This window comes from Odocoileus virginianus, chromosome X (assembly GCF_023699985.2).
Source record: "Odocoileus virginianus isolate 20LAN1187 ecotype Illinois chromosome X, Ovbor_1.2, whole genome shotgun sequence".
Taxonomy (NCBI): Eukaryota; Metazoa; Chordata; class Mammalia; order Artiodactyla; family Cervidae; genus Odocoileus; species Odocoileus virginianus.
Genome location: NC_069708.1, coordinates 25,405,320 through 25,421,413, shown reverse-complemented (window position 1 = coordinate 25,421,413; position 16,094 = coordinate 25,405,320). Strand labels below are relative to the sequence as shown.

The following is a 16,094-nucleotide window of genomic DNA, read 5'->3' as shown; positions in this document are numbered from 1 at the left end:
AGAGTGTTGATGCAAATAATGAAAAGGGGAATGAATGTAACTCCTTTCTCACTCCATGCCTTTACTTACAAAATACTGTAAATGTTGAAAATTATAATATTTGTGGTTTCTGAAATGTTCATATAATTCTAAATGAGAAGTCATTTATAACTGTACTTAGTTTTGTTCAATGTATGAAATCCTGGTATTTATGAAAGAGCAATATAATGAATGTTTTACTTAATTTCCCAGAGTCAAGCAGAGTGCATGGGAACTTCTGGGGTTGCTATTTTTTTTTTTTTTTTTTTTTTTGCTGCTGGCCAAAGAGGCCAAAGAAAAGGTTTTCAGATATGGAACCAGTTTTGTTTTCCCTTTGCTGATGAAATGTGGAAGGCAGTGTATGCATACTCCTCTCATATTTATGTGGGCTGGATTTGAAGTGGAAATGTGATTCTAAAATGTGGAAATTTTAAATGGCATGGTAACCTGGTCTGCGGTCTCCAATCTCTGTGAAGTATTTTTCTTTTTTATTGTTACTGCCATTGATATGTTCAAAGGATCAAGGTTCTAAATAATGAAAATAAGAACTTCTGAAAACAGGACGTAGACAAGATAATAAAACTCTTTGCAGGTTTATCTGTTACAGACAAATGCTTGAGCATGTTTTATTGTGTTTAACCATGATAGTCTAACCATGATAGATTTTCACTGAAAGGGATAGGTACTGTTGTTTGTATTGTCTCTCTTTCTGTTAGGGTGAAAACAAAAACTTTCTGTAGTTTGTATATCTGATAGATAAGAAGCTGGAGGATGGTGAAACTAAGGAGTCAAAGAAGAAATAGGAAAGGGGGAACAAAAATTACAAGAAGCTTGATATTTCCTGGAATATGATCTTAATGTGTTACTTTAGTTGGTGAGAGCAGTGCTCTTCAAACTCTAAAGAGCATGTGAATCCCCTAGGGATTATATAAAAATGCAGTTTCTGATTCAGCAAGTCTGGGGTGTGACCTGGGAATGTGTATTTCCATTAAGCTCCCAAATGATGATGATACTGGTGGCCTGAGAACCACTCTTAGAGTAACAAAGTTGGAGGTTTGACTGGAGATATTTGTGAAGGTGATATTTTAAAATTTTCAATAAGGATAATTTGTCATAATGGTAGCTAATTGTGTTTAATTTTACATCATCAATAAACTTTTATATAATGAAATTTAAAATCATTGACCAAAAATCACATACATATGTCTGGCATACCACCCTCAATTTTTCATCAACTATTTCCTTATTTTAGATCCCTTAGTAAATACTCAGTGAGGAAGTTAAATTTGTGTTTCTGCCAGGTAGTACCTTCACCAAAGCTGCCATCTGATTAATGTGTAAAATGTTAAAGTGTTGTTTATGTGGTCATAGGAAAGGCCCCAGAAAGGCAGACAGACCCCTAGGCTTCTAGTTCCAGCTCTCCCAGCTAGCTCTGGAGCCTGGAGCTATTTTTTTTTTTTCTTTGTAAAATGATTGTGAATATTTGTTTAGTAGACTTGAGAAAGTATCTAGTCCATTGTTCATAATAGGCACTCAAAAAAGCTTAAGGAGACTCTTAAGAGTAGAACTAAGCAGCTTTAGGTCTTACAGGTCACACAGGACAGGGACTGAGGATAAAGCATTGTCCAATAACTTAAATGGAGGACTTCACTAAGCTGCCCTACTTCATCTTTAATGTGTGATTTTAGTTGCTCAAATCTTCCGTAGAAGGTCTGATCTTTTCTTTAACATCTTCCAATGCAATTTGCTACTTGCTGGGAGCACTTCCCTTTGTTTTTCTCCTGTCTGTCCTAACAGAGATAAGGAAATCAGGCAAAAGGCTGCAGCGTTGACCATTTCTCCCATTTCCCTTCCTTTGCAGATTATTCCTCTGCTGTTCAGAAATTTTCTCAGACATTGCAGTCCTTTCAGTTTGATTTCATTGGAGATACTCTGACTGATGACGAGATTAACATTGGTAAGTCTTCAGCTATTTGTGGCCATGTGACTCTCAAAGCAGGTCTGAGAAAAAACAGCCTCCTTGGTGAATATAGAGAACTTGGGCATCTTTTACCCCCCTTTGTCACCTGTTGTCCCAAGTTCCTGGGAGATTGCTCAAGAAATATAAAGTAACATTCCCTCCTAGTCCCATTTCCTCCTCATACAAAATCAATCAAAAGATATCTCTTTGGACTTCCCTGGTGGTACAGTGGATATGAATATGCCTGCCAATGCAGGGAATATGGGTTCAATCCCTGGTCCCAGAAGATTCCACAAGCCTTGGAGCAACAGGGCCATGTGCCACGACTACTGAGCCCATGTTCTAGAGCCTGTGAGCCACAACTACTGAACCCATGTGCTGTACCTACTGAAGCCTGTGCTCCTAGAGCCTGTGCTCCACAACAAGAGAAACCCCCACAATGAGAAACCCATGTACCACAATGAAGAATAGCCCTTGCTCACCACAATGAGAGAAAGCACATACACAGAAAGACCTAGCACAACCAAAAATAAATAAATAAATAAATAAATAAAATATATTTAAAAAATATCCTTTAAGCCTCCATTTAGATCTTTGACTCAGTCTGCAGGCAAATTTTTCTTTAAAAAGATCTAAAACATGAAAATGGGGTTTGCCAGATGGCACAGTGGTAAAGAACCCACTTGCCAAAGCAGGAGATGCAGGTTTGATCCCTGAATCAAGAATATCCCCTGAAGAAGGAAATGTTAAACCATTCCAGTATTCTTACCTGAAAAATGCCATGGACAGAGGAGCCTGGTGGGCTACAGTTCATGGGGTCGCAAAACATTAGATATGACTGAGCAAAATCCATGAAAATAGATATTTTTCGGTGAAGAATGAAAATTAATTTTTTGGTTTATTTTCCAAAATATTTCAGAATAAGGTTCTTCTAAGGAACAAATCCCCTAGAAAGTTTAATATTAGCATTTATGTATGTATGCTTTTCAGGCAACAGGAGATTTGATATCTCCCTTGGGAACTGAATTTAACAACTTGCCTTAGTGTTCTCCTCTGTAAAATGTGGTTAATATGTATCTCTCAAAGATGTTATAATTAGGAAATTGAACAGTGGAAATAGAAAGAGCTTTGTGTTTGTGTCGGTTATGAAGTTAAGTAGTATCAGCAAAGTATAAGTCTTGCCTGGTAAAGAATCTGTAAAGAATCTGCCTGCAATGCAGGAGACTGCCATCATCGGAGATGCAGGTTCAATCCCTGGGTCAGGAAGATCCCTTGGAGAAGGAAATGGCAACCTACTCTAGTATTCTTACTAGAATACTGGAAAATCCCATGGACAGAAGAGCCTGGTGGGCTACAGTCCATGGGGGAAAATATGGCCCACAGATTTAACTGAAACACAGTTAAATATTGTCTATGGGTGGTTTTGTATTATAACAGCATTGAGTAGTAGTTGCAGAGACTACATGGTTTTCAGAGCCTCAAATATTTGCTGTCTGGCCATTTAAAAAAAGTTTTGTAACAACTGAGTTAAAGAGTTACTGTAAAGCATTTGCTAGATGAGAGCACAGAACTATTATGAATGATCTAATGTCACTGAAATAATTATGTGTATGAACCCAAGAAATAAAATATAAAAATGTATTATTATTATATTAGATGCTTGTGCAGTAAGTATGAATAATATATAAGTGTATAAAATATGAAATTAAAGGTATTCCAACATAGAACTGTTTTGTGTGGATGTAATTTAGTTCATACTAAATACATACTTTTATCTAATTTTAACCTAGCATTTCATCAAGCATTTTCTCATATCATTTAAAAATCTTTGAATGCTTCATGGGACTGTGGGACAAGGACATTGTTTTGTTCATTTGTATTTCCCTAGCATGTAGAGGATTACCTAGCATATAGTAGATACTCAATACATGTTTGTTGAATGAATGAGTAATGGATACATTTGAGATTCATTATTACAGGAGCTATACTTTACATGCTGTTCAACTATTGTTAGAAATTTGGCTTATTTCTAATTTTTCATGATTATAAATAACACTGCAATGAATATTTTTATGAGGTTGATGACTAATGTTTTGGATAAATATGGCAGTATAACTAGTGAGGCAGACATTTGTATTTGGATGATTTCTTTACTCATGCCACATCATTCTGCTTCTCCATATCTATATTGGTCTGAGGGCATGGCTTATTTAAAGGTTAATATTGTGAGGGTTAGATAGCCCAAGTTTGAACTCTAGTTTCTCAACGTATTAGCTATGTAATCTTGGCAAGTAACTTCACCTCTATGAGTGTAACATTTCTCATCTGTAAGATGGGAGTGAGGTAATCAATGCCAAGTGTTCACAGTGTCTAAATAAATGTTAGCTATTTAATCATAGTTATTAATATAAGGTTTGATTACTTTATACTTTTTAATGAACTGAATGTTTTTGTATCTCCACAAATTCATATGTTGAAATTCTAACCTCCAATGTGACAGTAGTAGGAGGTGGGTTCTTTGGGAGTTAATTAGGTAATGAAGATGAAGCCGTCATGAGTGGTATTAGTATCCTTATCTCTGTGACAATCTAGGAGGGTGGGATGGGGAGGGGAATGGGAGGGGGGTTTTGGGAGGGAGGGGACATGGGTGTACAGATGGCTGATTCTTGTTGATGTATGACAGAAAACCACAAAATTCTGTAAAGCAATTATCCTTCAATTAATTTTTTTAAAAAAGAGCAAAAAGAAAACGGATTCCAGAGCACTTTCTCACCCAATTTCCATCATGTAAGGATAGAGTGAGAAGCTGGTAGTCTGCAGCCTGGAAGAGAATGCTCATGAGAACCTGACTTTGATCTCAGACTTCTAACCTCCAGAACTGTGTGAAATAAATAAGCCCACCCAGTCAATGGTATTTCCCTACAGCATCCTGAACTAAACAAACAAACAAACAGGAATTTATACTGAGATTTGGAGGGTGCTGCTATAATTAACACCTGAAAATGTGGAAGTGACTTTGGAACTGCATAATGGACAGAGGCTGGGAAAGTTTTGAGGTGCATGATATAGGAAGCCTAGATTGCTGTGAATAGAATTTTAAAGGTGATTCTGGAGAGAACTCTGAAAGAAGAGAGAGGGTAGAGAAAGCTTCAATATTCTTAGAGAATACCTAAGTAATCATGCATGAAATATTGGTAGAATATAGATAGTAGGGTCCATTTTGATGAAGTCTCAGACAAAAATGAGGAACATGTTATTGGACAATGGAGAAAAGTGATCCTTGTTATCAAGAGGCAAATACTAGGCTAAATTGTTTGTTTTCTAGTGTTCTGTGAAAGGCAAAACTTGTAAGCAATGAAACTGAAAATTTGGCTTATGCAATTTCTAAGCAAGTGTTAAAAGAGAGGTTTGGTTTCCCCTGGCTACTTATACTAAAATGTGAGAGGAAAGAAATGAAGAGAAGGTAAAATTTTTAAGCAGAATGTAACCATAGCTTAAAGATTTGTCCATATTACAAAAATTGAGGAAGTTTATTTGGAATAAAGCACTACTGCACTTCCCAGGTTGTGCAGTGGTAAAGAATCTGCCTGTCAATGCAAGAGTCCTGGGTTTGATCCTTGAGTCAGGAAGATTCCATGGGGTATAAAATGGCATCTCATGCCAATATTCTTGCCTGGAAAATTAAATAGACAGAGTGGCCTGGAGGGCTACAGTTCATGGGGTCACAAAGAGTTAGACACTACTGAGCAATTAACTGAGCACACATAAACATGGTTCAGTGCAGTTCAGTTCAGTTCAGTCACTCAGTCGTGTCTGACTCTTTGGGACCCCATGGATTGCAGCATACCAGGCCTCCCTGTCCATCACCAACTCCCGGAGCTTACTCCAACTCATGTCCATCGAGTTGGTGATGCCATACAACCATCTCATCCTCTGTTGTCCCCTTATCCTCCAGCCTTCAATATTTCCCAGCATCAGGGTCTTTTCCAATGAGTAAGTTCTTCACATCAGATGGCCAAAGTATTGGAGTTTCAGCTTCAGCATTAGTCCTTCCAATGAATATTCAGTACTGCTTTCCTTTAGGATGAACTGGTTGGATCTCCTTACAGTCCAAGTGACTCTCAAGAGTCTTCTCCAACACCACAGTTCTAAAGCATAAATTCTTTGGTGCTCAGCTTTCTTTATAGTCCAAATCTCACATCCATACATGACTACTGGAAAAACCATAGGTTTGACTAGATGGACCCTTGCTGGCAAAGTAATGTCTCAGCTTTTTAATATGCAGTCTAGGTTGGTCATAGCTTTTCTTCCAAGGAGCAATCGTCTTTTAATTTCATGGCTGCAATCACCATCTGCAGTGATTTTGGAGCCCAAGAAAATGAAGTCTGTCAATGTTTCCATTTTTCCCCATCTATTTGCCTTGAAATGATGGGACTGGATGCCATGATCTTACTTTTCTGAATGGTGAGTATCCAATACTTTGGACACCTGATGCGAAGAACTGACTCATTTGAAAAGACCCTGATACTGGGAAAGATTGAAGGCGGGAGGAGACGGGGATGACAGAGGATGAGATGTTTGGATGGCATCACCGAATCAATGGACATGAGTTTGAGTAAACTCTGGGAGTTGGTGATGGACAAGGAAGCCTAGTGTGCTGCAATCGATGGGATCACAAGGAGTTGGACAAAACTGAGCGACTGAACTGAACTGAACTTTCAGTCTCCTCTATCATTTTCATCAAGAGGTCCTTTAGTTCTTCTTCACATTCTGTCATAAGATGGTGTCATCTGCATATCTGAGGTTATTGATATTTCTCCCAGCAATCTTGATTTCAGTTTGTGCTTCCTTCAGCCCAGCATGTCTCATGATGTACTCTGCATGTAAGTTAAGTAAGCTGGGTGACAATATACAGCCTTGATGTACTCCTTTCCCAATTTGGAAGCAGTCTGTTGTTCCATGTCCGTTGCTAACTGTTGCTTCTTGACCTGGATGCAGATTTCTCAGGAGGCAGGTCAGGTGTTCTGGTATTCCCATCTCTTTAAGAATTTTCCATAATTTGTTGTGATACACACAGTCAAAGGCTTTGGCGTAGTCAATAAAGTAAAAGTAGATATTTTTCTGGAACTATTTTGCTTTTTTGATGATACAACGTATGTTGGCAATTTGATCTCTGGTTCCTCTAGCTGGCACTAATGGTAGACATATCATTTGATAAGGAGATTATTGTGGGTGTGAACAATGGATTTAATCAACCATTTCAACAAAAACTAGGATGGGGATGGAATTATCCCAGCAGAAATTGTTCCAGCTAGGATGAAAGGAAATAGGGGAAACAGGAAAAAATGGAGGAAAACGTTTTTGGTCCTATAAGTCCAGTCCACTGAGGAATGTGAACCTGCACTATTCTTCAAAACAAGGGAAGAAGGACTCTGAAGGTGATTCAGAGACCATCAGGACTGCCACTCCTACTGCAGCCTAAGAGTATATAGACTCTGGTGGTGCAGGGCTTCATCCACCTAGATTTCAAAGGACAAAGCCAATACCTAGGGAGCCATAGGGATAGGCATGGGGCCATTTTGCAGAACACTGAGGGTACAATATACATCCCACCCCCGCACCAAATACCTCCTTCAGAGAGAGAACCCAAGCATTGGTGAGGCCACTGTAGGGAGCCACAGTGTGGGTTGCCCTCCACTAAAGTGTGGGGGTGGGATTCCCTGTTGGCTCAGACAGTGAAAAATCCACCTGCAATGCAGGAGACGTGGGTTCAATTGCTGGGTTAGGAAGATACCGTGGAGGAGGGCATGGAAATGCATTACAGAATTGTGACCTGGAGAATCCCCATGGACATGGGAGCCTGGCGGGCTACACTCCATGGAGTCACAAACAGTTGGACATGACTGAGCAACTAAGCACAGCAAGCTATGGCGGCATTGTTGCTACTTCAGTGTCTAGAAGGCTGCACTGCTGTCTCTGTGGGTTTAGAAAGCAGAACATTGGGGGCAGTCCTAAGATGGTGAAGGAATAGGACGGGGAGACCACTTTTTCTCCCACAAGTTCATCAAGAGATCATTTGAACGCCCAGGAAATACCACAAAACAACTTCTATACGCTGCTGGTGGACACCAGGTACCCAGAAAGGCAGCCCATTGTCTTTGAAAGGAGGTAGGACAAAATATAAAAGATAAGAGAGACAAAAGAGTTAGGGACAGAGACCCATCCCAGGGAGGGAATCGTAAAGGAGGAGAAGTTTCCAAACACCAGAAAACCCTCTCACTGGCGGGTCTGTGGGGAGTTTTGGAATCTCAGAGGGCAACATAAACCGGGAGGAAAAACATAAATAAGTAAAACCCACAGATTACATGCCTAACTGCAACTCCCTTCAGAGAAGTAGCCCAGGCGCTCACTTTGGCCACCAGCAAGTGGGAGCTGAACAGGGAGGCTTGGGCTGCATTGCTTAGGGTAAGGACTGGGCCTGAATGCTCTGAGGGCAATCTGAGGGAGCTAACATGAGATAGCAACACAAACTGTGGAATAGCCAGAGGGAGAAAAAAGAGGAAAGAGAGAGAGAGAGAGAATTTCCCCACAACAGCTCTAACCTAAGTCACTACCAGGCCCGCTCACAGAACAAAGGACAGCGCAAATACCAGAGGAGAGCTAGCCATCAGTGGACTGGCCCATTCCCCGCCAGAGTCAGGGATGCAGAGGGGTGACAGCCAAAACTGGAAGTCAAGGGGGAAACTCGGCCCCAGAGATGGCATCCTCTACCAAAATGCAAGCAGCCTCCCAGTTGCTAACCAAGTCTTCCTGGGATCCTGAACAGTTGACATCCACCAGTTGGGTCACAGCCAGAGATCAGCTCCCCAGAGGAGACACACTGCACACCTGAGATGGTGCTCCTGCTGCACAACCAGGAATTCGAGCGGCTGGGACCGGAAAGATCATAAGATGCACCACCCCACCTGGGAAGAGTGCACTTGCCAAGCACCTCGTCGCCTGAGCTGCTTGGACATGGGTAGGGCACAAAATCGAGTCTGTGCCTTTCTGGAGTACCTGAGAACCTGAACCTGAGCAGCTCAGACCTAGGAAGTGCATTCAACCCAGGGCCCGGTTTAAACAGTTCCCCTGCAGAGCAACCTGGAGCCTGAGCAGTGTAGACTGGGAAAACACACACACTGTGAGTGGGGGCAAACCCAGTGTGGCCCAGACAATGCAAGCACTCCCTACACACGCCAGTGATATTTGTCTGCAGGGTTCCTCACTTTCCACAGCACAATTGAACAAGTGAGCTTAAATAAATGACCACCTTCGCCCCCTTGTGTCAGAGTGGAAGTTAGATACTGAAGAGACTTGAAAATAGAGGAAGCCAAAATAAACAAAGAAGAGGGAACCACTTTGGAAGTGACAGGTCCAACAGATTAAAATCCTGTAGTCAGCATTGGCTACATTGGAAGGGACCTATAGACCTTGAGAAGTATAAGCTGGAACAAGGAACTATCTGAAACTGAACTGATGCCACACTGCCCTCAACAGCTCCAGAGAAATTTCTAGATATATTTTACTATTATCATTTTTTAATTTTTTTAATGTTTTCTAATTTTAAGTTCTTTATTACTCCTTTAATTTTCATTTTTAAAGCCTACTAATACTTTTTAAAAAAAGACCCTATTTTTAAAGCAAATTTCATATGTATTTTTTATAACTTTTGTGATTTTTTTTAAATATTGTAATTTGAGAGTCTAACTTCTACTCTAGATTTTTAATCTTTGCTTCTTGGTATTTGTTATCAATTTTGTACCTTTAAGAATCCAATCTTCAGTGCCCATTTTTACTTAGGAGTGTAATTACTGGTTTGATTGCTCTCTCCCCTTTTGACTCTGCTTTTTCTCCCCCAGGTCATCTCTATCTCCTCCCTCCCCCATTTGTTCTCTACTTAACCCTGTGAATCTCTTTGGGTGTGCCAGGCTGTGGAGGACACTTAGGGAACTGACCACTGGCTAGTTTCGTCTTTCTCCTTTTGACTCCCCCTCCTCTCCTCCTGGTCACCTTTATCTCCTTCCTCCCTCTTCTCTATGGAATTCCATGAACCTCTCTGAGTGTTGCAGACTGTGGAGAGCAAATAGGGAATTGGTTACTGTCTAGACTGCTCTCTCCCCTTTTGATTCCCCCTCTTATCCTCCTGGTCACCTCTATCTCCCTCCTCCCGCTTCTCTTCTCCATGTAACTCTGTGAACCTCTCTGGATGTCCCTCATTGTGAAGAATCTTTTCACCATTAACCTAGATTGTTTATCATCAGTGCTGTATGGATGGAGAAGTCTTGAGGCTACTATAAGAATAAGACTGAACGCCAGAGGCAGGAGGCTTAAATCCAAAACTTGAGAACACCAAAAAACTCCTGACTCCAGGGAACATTAATCGACAAGAGCTCATGCAAAAGCCTCCATACTTACACTGAAACCAAGCTCCACCCGAGTCAACAAACTTCTGAGCAAGACATACCAAGCTAATTCTCCAACAATGCAGGAACGTAACCCTGAGCACAAAAATACAGGCTGCCAAAAGTCACACCAAATCCATAGACATCTCAAAACTCACTACTGCACACTTCATTGCACCCCAGAGAGAAGAGATCCAGCTCCACCCACCAGAACACCGATGCAAGCTTCCCTAACCAAGAAACCTTGAAAAGCCACTCATCCAACCTCACCCACAGGGAGGAACTTCCACAATAAAGAGGAACCACAAACTTCCAGCTTACAGAAAGGCCACCCCAAACACAGCAACGTAAACAAGATGAAAAGGCAGAGAAATATTCAGCAGGTAAAGGAGCATGATAAAAGCCCACCATACCAAACAAAAGAGGAGGAGATAGGGAGTCTACCTGAAAAATAATTCAGAATACTGATAGTAAAAATTATCCAAAATCTTGAAAACAAAATGGAGTTACAGATAAATTGTCTGGAGACAAAGATTGAGAAGATGCAAGAAAAGTTTAACAAGGATGTAGAAGAAATAAAGAACAGTCAATCAATAATGAATAATGCAATAACTGAGATCAAAAGCACTCTGGAGGGAAGCAACAGGAGAATAACGGAGGTAGAAGATAGGATAAGTGAGGTGCAAGATAGAATGGTGGAAATAAATAAAGCAGAGAGGAAAACAGAGAAAATAATTTTAAAAAATGATGACAACCTGAGACCTTTGGGACAATGTTAAACGTCCCAACATTTAAATCATAGGAGTCCAAGAAGAAGACAAAATGAAAGGCCATGAGAAAATACTTGAAGAGATACTAGTTGAAAACGTCCCTAAAATGGGGAAGGAAATAGCCACCCAAGTCCAAGAAACCTAGAGAGCCCCAAAGAGGATAAACTCAAGACGAAACACCCCAAGACACATATTCATCAAATTAACAAAGATCAAACAAAAAGAGCAAGTATTAAAATCAGCAAGGGAAAATCAACAAATAACTCACAAGAGGATTCCTATGAGGATAACAGCTGATATTTCAATAGAAACTCTTCAGGTCAAAAGGGAATGTCAGGACATACTTAAAGTGATGAAAGAGAAAAACCTACAACCCAGATTACTGTACCCAGCATGGATCTCATTCACATATGAAGGAGAAATCAAAAGCTTTACAGAGAAGCAACAGCTCAGAGAATTCAGCACCACTAAACCAGCTCTTTAACAAATGCTAAAGGATCTTCTCTAGACAGGAAACACAGAAAATGTGTATAAACTCGAACCCAAAGCAAAAAGTAAATGGCAAGGGATCATACTTATCAATAATTACCTCAAATATGAATGGGTTGAATGCTCCAACCAAAAGACAAAGACTGGCTGAATGGATGCAAAAACAAGACCCCTGTATATGCTGTCTACAAGAGACCCAACTCAAACCTAGGGTCCCATACAGACTGAAAGTAAAGGGCTGGAAAAAGATATTTCACACAAATGGAGACCAAAGGAAAGCAGGAGTAGCAATACTCAGATAAAATAGACTTTGAAATAAAGGCCGTGAAAAGAGACAAAGAAGGACACTACACAATGATCAAAGGATCAATCCAAGTAGAAGATATAACAATTATATATGTACCCAACATAGGAGCACTGCAATATGTAAGGCAAATAATAAGCAGTATGAAACAGGAAATTAACAGGAACACACTAATAGTGGGAGACGTTAATACCCCACTCACACCTATGGATAGATCAACTAAATAGAAAATGAGCAAGGAAACACAAACTTTAATTGATACAATGGACCAGTTAGACCTAATTGATATCTATAGGACAATTCACCATAAAACAATGAATGTCACCTTTTGCTCAAGGGCAGACAGAACGTTCTCCAGGATAGATCACATCCTGGGCCATAAATCTAGCCTTGGTAAATTCAAAAAAATTGAAACCATCTCAGGCATCTTTTCTGATCACAATGCAGTAAGATTAGATGTTAAGTACAGGAAAAGAAACTATTAAAAATACAAACATATAGAGGCTAAACAACACACTTCTGAATAACTGACAAATCACAGAAGAAATCAAAACAGAAATCAAAATATGCATAGAAACGAATGAAAATTAAAACAAACAACCCAACATCTATGGGATTCAGTAAAAGCAGTGCTAAGGGGAAGGTTCATAGCAATACAAGCTTACCTGAAGAAACGGGAGAAAAATCAAATAAATAATGTAACTGTACACCTAAAGCATCTAGAAAAAGAAGAAATGAAGTACCCCAGGGTTAGTATAAGGGGAGAAATCATAAAAATTAGGGCAGAAATAAATGCAATAGAAACAAAGGAGGCCATGGCCAAAATGAAGAAAGTTAAATGCTGGTTCTTTGAGAAGATAAATAAAATTGACAAACCATTAGCCAGAGTTATCAAGATAGAAAGGGCGAAGAATCAAATCAACAAAATTAGAAATGAAAATGGAGAAATCACAAGAGACAACGCAGAAATACAAAGGAATATAAGAGACTGCTATCAGCAACTATATGCTAATAAAATGGACAACTTGGAAGAAATGGACAAATTCTTAGAACAGTAAAACTTTCCAAAACTGAACCAGGAAGAATTAGAAAATCTTAACAGACCTATCACAAGCCCAGAAATCGAATCTGTAATCAGAAATCTTACAACAAACACAAGCCCAGGACCAGATGGCTTCATAGCTGAATTCTACCAAAAATTTAGAGAAGCGCTAACACCTATCCTACTCAAACTCTTACAGAAAATTGCAGAAGAAGGTAAACTTCCAAACTCATTCTATGAGGCCACCATCACCCTAATTCCCAAACAAGAAAAAGGTACCACAAAAAAAGGAATCTACAGGTGAATATCACTGATGAACTTAGATGCAAAAATCCTTAACAGAATTCTAGCAAACAGAATCCAACAGCATATTAAAAAGATCATACACCATGACCAAGTGGGCTTTATCCCAGGGATGCAAGGATTCTTCAATATTTGCAAGTCAATCAATGTGATACAGCATATTAACAAATTAAAAGATAAAAACCATATGATTATCTCAATAGATGCAGAGAAAGCCTTTGACAAAATTCAATATCCATTTATGATAAAAACCCTCCAGAAAGCAGGAATAGAAGGAGCATACCTCAACATAATAAAAGGTATATATGAGAAACTCACAGCAAACATTATCCTCAATGGTGAAAAATTGAAAGCATTTCCCATAAACTCAGGAACAAAACAAGGGTGCGCACTCTCACCACTACTATTCAACATAGTTTTGGAAGTTTTAGCCACAGCAGTCAGAGAAGAAAAAGAATTGAATCCAGATTAGAAAAGAAGAAGTAAAACTCTCACTTTGCAGATGACATGATCCTTTACGTAGAAAACCCTGAAGACTCCACGAGAAAATTACTAGAGCTTATCAATGAATGTAGTAAATTTTCAGGATATAAAATTAATGCAGAAAAATCCCTTGCATTCCTATACATTAACAGTGAGAAAACAGAAAGAGAAATTAAGGAAACAATTCCATTCACCATTGCAATGAAAAGAATAAAATACTTAGACATAAATCTACCTAGAGAAACAAAAGACCTATATAGAAAAAAATATAAAACACTGATGGAAGAAATCAAAGATGACACAACCAGATGGAGAAATATACCATGTTCATTGATTGGAAGAATCAATATCGTGCAAATGAGTATACTACCCAAAGCAATCTATAGATTCAATGCACTCCCTATCAAGCTACCAACGGTATTTTTCAGAGAACTAGAACAAATAATTTCACAATTTGTATGGAAATACAAAAAACCTCGAATAGCCAAAGCAATCGTGAGAAAGAAGAATGACACTGGAGGGACCAACCTACCCTACTTAAGGCTATAGTACAAAGCTACAGTCATCAAGCCAGTATGGTACTGGCACAAAGACAGAAACATAGATCAATGGAACAAAATCGAAAGCCCAGCGATAAATCAATGCACCTATGGACACCTTATCTTTGACAAAGGAAGCAAGAATATACAATGGAGAAAAGACAATCTCTAACAAGTGATGCTGGGAAAACTGGTCAACCACTTGTAAAATAATGAGACTAGAACACTTTCTAACACCATATACAAAAATAAACTCAAAATCGATTAAGGGTCTAAATATGAGTCCAGAAACTGTAAAACTCCTAGAGGAAAACATAGGCAAGAACTCCGACATAAACCACAGCAGGGTCCTCTATGACCCACCCTCCCAGAATAATGGAAATGAAAGCAAAAATAAACAAATGGGACCTAGATGAACTTGATAGCTTTTGCACAATGAAGGAAACTATAAGCAAGGCGAAAAGACAGCCTTCAGAATGGGAGAAAATAATAGCAAGCGAAGCAACAGACAAAGGATTAATCTCAAAAACATACAAGCAACACCTGCAGCTCAGTTGCAGAAACATAAGTGACCCAATCAAAAAATGGGCCAAAGAACTAAACAGACATTTCTCCAAAGAAGACATACAGATGGCTAACAAACACATGAAAAAATGCTCAACATCACTCATTATCAGAAAAATGCAAATCTATACCATAATGAGGTAGCATCTCACGCTGGTCAGAATGGCTGCTATCCAAAAGTTTAAAAAAAATAAATGCTGGGAGGGTGTGGAGAAAAAGGAACCCTCTTACATTGTTGGTGGGAATGCAAACTAGTGTAGCCACTATGGAGAACAGTGTGTAGATTCCTTCAAAAACTGGAAGTAGAAATGCCATAGGACCCATCAACCCTACTGCTGGGTATACACACCCAGGAAACAAGAATTGGGAGGAGCCAAGATGGTGTAGGAATAGGACGGGGAGACCACTTTCTCCCCTACAAATTCATCGAAAGAACAATTGAACGCAGAGTAAACTTCACAAAACAAGTTCTGATCGCTAGCTGAGGTCATCAGGCGCCCAGAAAAGCAGCCCATCGTCTTTGAAAGGAGTCCTCTATTACTCCTCTACTATATCTTAATTTTCATTTTCATTTCACTATAATCTTGCAAAAAAAAAAAAAAAAGAGAGAGAGAAGCCCTATTTTTAAACCAAACTTCATATATATTTGTAAAGTTTTTTTGTGTTTTTGTTTTTAATATTGTATTTTTAAGAATCTAACCTCTACTCTAGATTTTTAATCTTTGTTTTTCAGTATGTGATATAAATTTTGGACATTTAAGAATCCAATATTCAGTTCCCATTTTTATTCAGGAGTGTGTTGATTACTCTCTCCCAATTTTGACTGTCCGTTTTCTACCTCAGAACACCTCTATTTCCTCCTTTCCCCTTCTCTTCCCAATCCAATTCTGTGAATTTTTGTGGGTATCTGGGCTACGGAGAACATTCTGGGAGCAGACAACTGTGTAGATCTGTCTCTCTCCTCTTGAGTCCCCCCTTTTCTCCTCCTGCTCATCTCTATCTCACTCCTCCCTCTCCGCGTTTTCATGTAACTCTGTGAACCTCTCCAGGTGTCTCTTACGGGGGAGAATCTTTTCACCATTAACCTAGAAGTTTTATTATCAGTGCTATTTAGTTGGAGAAGTCTTAGACTACTGGAAGAATAAAACTGAAATCCAGAAGCAGGAGACTTAAGCCCAAAA

General features: G+C 39.3%; 1 protein-coding gene across 7 annotated transcripts in view; it reads left to right on the top strand.

Moving 5' to 3' along the window:
* The window catches only part of OPHN1 (oligophrenin 1), a 623,734-nt gene that overhangs the window by 174,862 nt on the left and 432,778 nt on the right, over positions 1-16,094 (top strand). For 6 of the 7 annotated variants that reach the window (XM_070461909.1, XM_070461913.1, XM_070461912.1 and 3 more), the window contains exon 3: positions 1,880-1,975. The exons of the other annotated variant lie outside the window; for it this stretch is intronic. In XM_070461909.1, the coding sequence (XP_070318010.1) occupies positions 1,880-1,975 (96 nt within the window). The remainder of the gene's footprint in view (positions 1-1,879; positions 1,976-16,094) is intronic. 7 annotated transcript variants of the gene reach the window in all.